Raw genomic sequence first — 4,535 nt, 5'->3', positions numbered from 1 at the left:
CAACGCAGCCCTCCTGTGCTGCAGCTGCTGCTGCTGCCGCCCTGGCGCTGCTCAGGCCTGGTGCCGCAGCAGGCGCGTCTCACGTGAGGAAGGAGGCGGTGAAGTCTTCCCGGAAGATGGTCATCGCCAGGCACGTCTCCACCACCGCCTGCCCCACCTTGTCGTTCACCCGCTCCACCTCGCTGTCGCGCAGCCGCCCCAGGAAGACCTGCGGTGGGCGGCGGGTGGTGTGGAGTGTGACAGGGCGAGCGTGTGTATCAGCATGCGTCTGTGTGTGAGAGGAGGCAAGCGGCAGACGGCGCGTGGGGACCGCACCCGCAGCAGCAGCTTGTAGGTGCCCAGCGCCACGGCAAAGGCCATGTTGCCCAGGACGGCCAGGGAGAACTTGGAGGAGCTGAGGTAGACCATGGAAGGGAAGAACCTGTCGCGGAGGGGCGCGAGGGAGGCAAGGTCGAGGCGGCGGCGCCGGGTGGCGGCGGGGGGGTCGATCGGGAAGCCCGCGGGGCGCGAGGGCACGGCGCGGGCGGCCCGTACTGTGCCACCAGGCGGCCACTCACTGCTCGCGGGTGCTGAAGGCGTGCCACACCACCGCTGCGGCGCCCAGGAGGCTGAGCAGGATGTATCTCCGGCTCGACATCCAGCTCATGTTGACGATGTCTTGGCTCCAAATCGGCAGCGGCGCGGGGGTTGGGGACTCAGAAGGCCTGGGTGTGTTTCAGGCCGACATCTGGAGTCTCCTGCCTGCTTCCAGGCTGCTTGCAGCGCCTTGTGTGTGCAGCGGTCTACCTGCTCCACGACCGGGGCGGTTTGGGGCGGGTGGCGTTTCTGGGTGTCCTGCCTGTACGGCGGAGCTGGGTCACCCCTCAGGATTGGGGTGCGAAATGCATGGTCCCAAGCTGCACACGCAATCAGGCCAACTCGGACAGCTCAATTTGCATCCCAGGGGCCTCGGCAGCGCTCCCATCACCCTGCCGACAGTGGGCACGGCTGTTTGCGGGCGCCTCAGGGCCGGCTGACCGGCACATTGCAGCATCCACACATTGCAAGCACGCAAGCGGCATGACGGGCACATTGCAGCTGCAGCAGGCAGTGGCTCGGTCCGCTGCCAGGCAGCAGGCGCTCAAGCCGGCCCCAGCAGCGTGCAGCAGCTCCCAATGCCGACCGCCAGCCGCCAGCGGCGCGCCCCTGGCCAAGCGGCAGCGGCTGGGGGCCGCGGCGGCGCAACCGCGGCGGCAGCGGCAGCAGCTCTGGCAGCCCGGTGCAACGGCGGGCCGGCCGCGCCGCCTCCGCGCCGTGCGCACCCAGGCAGCCATGTTTGACGGGCTCAGCCGCTCGCTGGAGAAGGCCTGGGACACTGTGCGCAAGGACGGCAAGCTGAGCGCGGACAACATCAAGGAGCCGATGCGGGAGATCAGGCGGGTGGTGCACCCTGCGGTGGCGCCCTGTGGCGCCCTGTGGAGCACTCGTGTAGCACTCCCGCGCCTTCCCCCTGCGCCGGCGGCACGCCTTGGGCGCGCCGCACGGGGCGTGGCGCCTGCGCCGCACGGGGCGTGGCGCCTGCGCCGCACGGGGCGTGGCGCCTGCTGCCCTCGCGGCGCCACGTGCCGACTCCCCCCCTTGCCCCCTGTTGACGCCTTTGCATTCTTGTGATGTGTTGTTTCCTGCCCACCAGGCGCGCGCTGCTGGAGGCGGATGTGTCGCTGCCCGTGGTGCGCCGGTTTGTGAAGAAGGTGGAGGATGCGGCGCTGGGGGAGCGGGTGGTCAAGGGCCTGTCGCCAGACCAGAAGCTCACCAAGGTGCGCGGGCCACAGTCGCTTTTCGCGGGCGAGAGTCATTCTCCATTCTCCCTCCCGCCTCGCTCCCTCCCCTGTGGGCTTTGGGCGGTGCTGGCGCCCGGCTGTGGCTGCCACGAGCGGCGCGCGTGCCGTGCCGCGGCAGGGCGAGCGGCGGGTGCATCCCTCCCTCCCTGCTTCCCTCCCTTGGGACACCCCCTCCACCCGCACATCATGCCCCCACCCACCCAACCACCCAACCACACCACCACCGCTCCTCCCTGCCCCAGGTTGTGTACGAGGAGCTCAAGTCGCTGATGGGCGGAGAGCAGGCGGAGCTGGTGCAGCCCAAGTACGGGCCCTCGGTCATCCTCATGGCAGGGCTGCAGGTGGGGTGCAGGCTGGTGAAGGTCTTGGGCGGATGGGTGCAGGGAGGCAGGGAGGCAGGTCGGTTGTGCAGCGCTGGAAAGCATGACAACTGGCGGCCCTTTGCTGCTCGCTCCCGCCGCTGGCGCCTGCCTGCCTCGTGCCCGCGCCGCCGCCCACCGCCGCATGCCGCGCCGGTCCCTGGGCTGCGCGCAGGGCACGGGCAAGACCACGGCCGCCGGGAAGCTGGCTCTGTACCTGAAGAAGAAGGGGCTCAAGGTGCTGCTGGTGGCGACGGACGTGTACCGCCCAGGTGGGTGGGCTGTACCGCCTCGGCTGGTGGGTGGGTGGTGGGTAGATGTGTGGGTGGGCCGGCCCCGCCGGAGCTCACGCCTGCTTGCTACCGAAAGGGCTGCCTCACCAGTCTATTGTGGCTAGGCTCTGTCCATGTTTTGCCCATGCCAATGCAAGCGAGCTCTCTCCACCCCTGCACCTGCCCAACAACCGCCACTCCCCTTGCCGCTGCCCCAACACCTGCTCTGGCCCTGGCCCCCTTCCGCCACGCCCGCAGCCGCCATCGACCAGCTGGTCACCCTGGGGGGCAAGATCGAGGTGCCGGTGTTTGAGCTGGGCACGCAGGTGGCGCCGCCTGAGATTGCGCGGTGAGCGGGAGCAGGCGGATGGGATGGTTGCCGGCGCGGGGCAGGGAGGGTTGCTGGCGCGGGGAGGGTTGCCAGCGCGGGGTGCCAAGGGCGGCACCTGGATGGCAGGCCATGGGAGCGGGCTGTGAGCAGCCTGACCATCCACGGCACAGCCGCGTATGGCGGATAGGATGGGCTGGGAGGAGCCGCCTTGCGGCTGGCTTGCAGCTGGCTTGCAGCTGGCATGCACAGCGGGATGGGCATCTCTCTCACTCAACCCTCCCTCCTAACTTTCCCCCCCTGCCTCCTCCGCTCGCTGCATGGCCTCCGGCGTGGCGCAGGCAGGGGCTGGAGAAGGCAAAGGCGGAGGAGTACGATGCTGTGATTGTGGACACCGCTGGGCGGCTGCAGATTGACGACAGGCTGATGGCGGAGCTGCGTGAGGTGAGGCGGGCGCGCGTGCGGTGGGGTGAGGTGGCGGAGACGGGACAGGGGCGTGGGGCTATGAGGAGGAAGCCGCGGCTCACAACTGCGCGGGCAAAGCGCCGCCACACGCTGCGTGCACGCATCATGTTCAACCCCCCCACATACCTACACCACACACTCTCTCTCTCTCTCACACGCACATGCACTGCCAGCCACGCCCACGCTCACCGCCCGCCGCCCTCCACCCTCCTCCGCCTCACCCCGCCTCCCCCGCAGACCAAGGAGGTGGTGCAGCCCACCGACACGCTGCTGGTGGTGGATGCGATGACGGGGCAGGAGGCGGCGGGCCTGGTCAAGGCCTTCAACGAGGCGGGTGAGTCACACACACACACACACACACGGTCGGCGGCATGGCACGCCTGTCGCCGTCGCTGGCATGGCTCTCGGCTGGCCGGCATTCCGGGCATGGCGCTCGGCTGGCCGGCGCTGGCGGGCGCCGGTGGGATGCGTGCGGCGGCCGGGGGCGCGGCGCCTCGCCCAGTGCCCCACCGTGCTCCCGACGGCTGCCAGGCATTCCTGCCTCGCCGACACGAGCACCCCACCCCTGCCACCCTCGCCCTGCAGTGGACATCACGGGCGCCGTCCTCACCAAGATGGACGGCGACAGCCGGGGAGGCGCCGCGCTGAGCATCAAGGAGGCGAGTGCTCGTGGGGGTGCCCTGGGGGGCGGGCTGCTGCTGCCTGCCTGGGCCGCCGGCTGCCCGCATTGTTCCTGTGCGTGCGGGGGGTGATGCTGTGCGTGTGTGGGCGGATGGGTGTTGCCGCAGAGTTTTGTGTTTCAATGTTTTTGGCGACGACTGCTCTTCCCCGCCCTGGCGCTGCCTGCAGGTCAGCGGGCGGCCCATCAAGTTTGTGGGGACGGGGGAGAAGATGGAGGCACTGGAGCCTTTCTTCCCGGAGCGCATGGCCTCGCGCATTCTGGGTCAGTACCGCAGTACAAAGTGGTACCGTTGCCACGCTGTGCTGCTGTACCGACACTGCACAGCGACTTGGTGCACGCCGCTTTGCCGCGCTTTGCCACACCGCACCGCTGGCTGGCGCCCCGCATCGCGACGCGCCTGCCTGCCCGGCTCCGCCTGCCTCGCCGCGCCCTCCTCCCTCCCTCTTGCCGCTCGCCTCACCGCGCCGCCGCATCGCCGCGCACCGCAGGCATGGGCGACGTGGTGAGCCTGGTGGAGAAGGCCGAGGGGGCGATCCAGGCTGAGGAGGCGGCGGAGCTGACCAAGAAGATGATGACGGGTGGGTGGATATGGGTGGAGGCGTGGTTTTA

General features: G+C 69.7%; 2 protein-coding genes across 2 annotated transcripts in view; one reads left to right on the top strand and one right to left on the bottom strand.

Annotated features, from left to right (window-relative positions):
- Nucleotides 1-79: 79 nt before the first annotated feature.
- On the bottom strand, nucleotides 80-646 carry CHLNCDRAFT_144201 (hypothetical protein; the record flags this gene model as incomplete). Its single annotated transcript, XM_005848590.1, has 3 exons — nucleotides 80-208; nucleotides 316-421; nucleotides 558-646. 3 exons carry the CDS (start codon nucleotides 644-646, stop codon nucleotides 80-82), a joined length of 324 nt encoding a protein of 107 aa, XP_005848652.1.
- Nucleotides 647-1,311: 665 nt separating this feature from the next.
- Nucleotides 1,312-4,535, top strand: part of CHLNCDRAFT_48710 (hypothetical protein) — a gene marked incomplete at both ends in the record, with an annotated part of 4,791 nt that continues 1,567 nt past the window's right edge. The window contains 10 exons of the mRNA XM_005848791.1: nucleotides 1,312-1,454; nucleotides 1,673-1,796; nucleotides 2,063-2,161; nucleotides 2,355-2,451; nucleotides 2,710-2,800; nucleotides 3,121-3,223; nucleotides 3,482-3,578; nucleotides 3,830-3,907; nucleotides 4,035-4,187; nucleotides 4,415-4,504. Coding sequence (XP_005848853.1) covers nucleotides 1,312-1,454; nucleotides 1,673-1,796; nucleotides 2,063-2,161; nucleotides 2,355-2,451; nucleotides 2,710-2,800; nucleotides 3,121-3,223; nucleotides 3,482-3,578; nucleotides 3,830-3,907; nucleotides 4,035-4,187; nucleotides 4,415-4,504 — 1,075 coding nt within the window. The remainder of the gene's footprint in view (nucleotides 1,455-1,672; nucleotides 1,797-2,062; nucleotides 2,162-2,354; nucleotides 2,452-2,709; nucleotides 2,801-3,120; nucleotides 3,224-3,481; nucleotides 3,579-3,829; nucleotides 3,908-4,034; nucleotides 4,188-4,414; nucleotides 4,505-4,535) is intronic.

This window comes from Chlorella variabilis (assembly GCF_000147415.1).
Source record: "Chlorella variabilis unplaced genomic scaffold CHLNCscaffold_7, whole genome shotgun sequence".
Lineage (NCBI taxonomy): Eukaryota > Viridiplantae > Chlorophyta > Trebouxiophyceae > Chlorellales > Chlorellaceae > Chlorella > Chlorella variabilis.
This window is presented reverse-complemented; position numbering and strand designations above follow the sequence as displayed.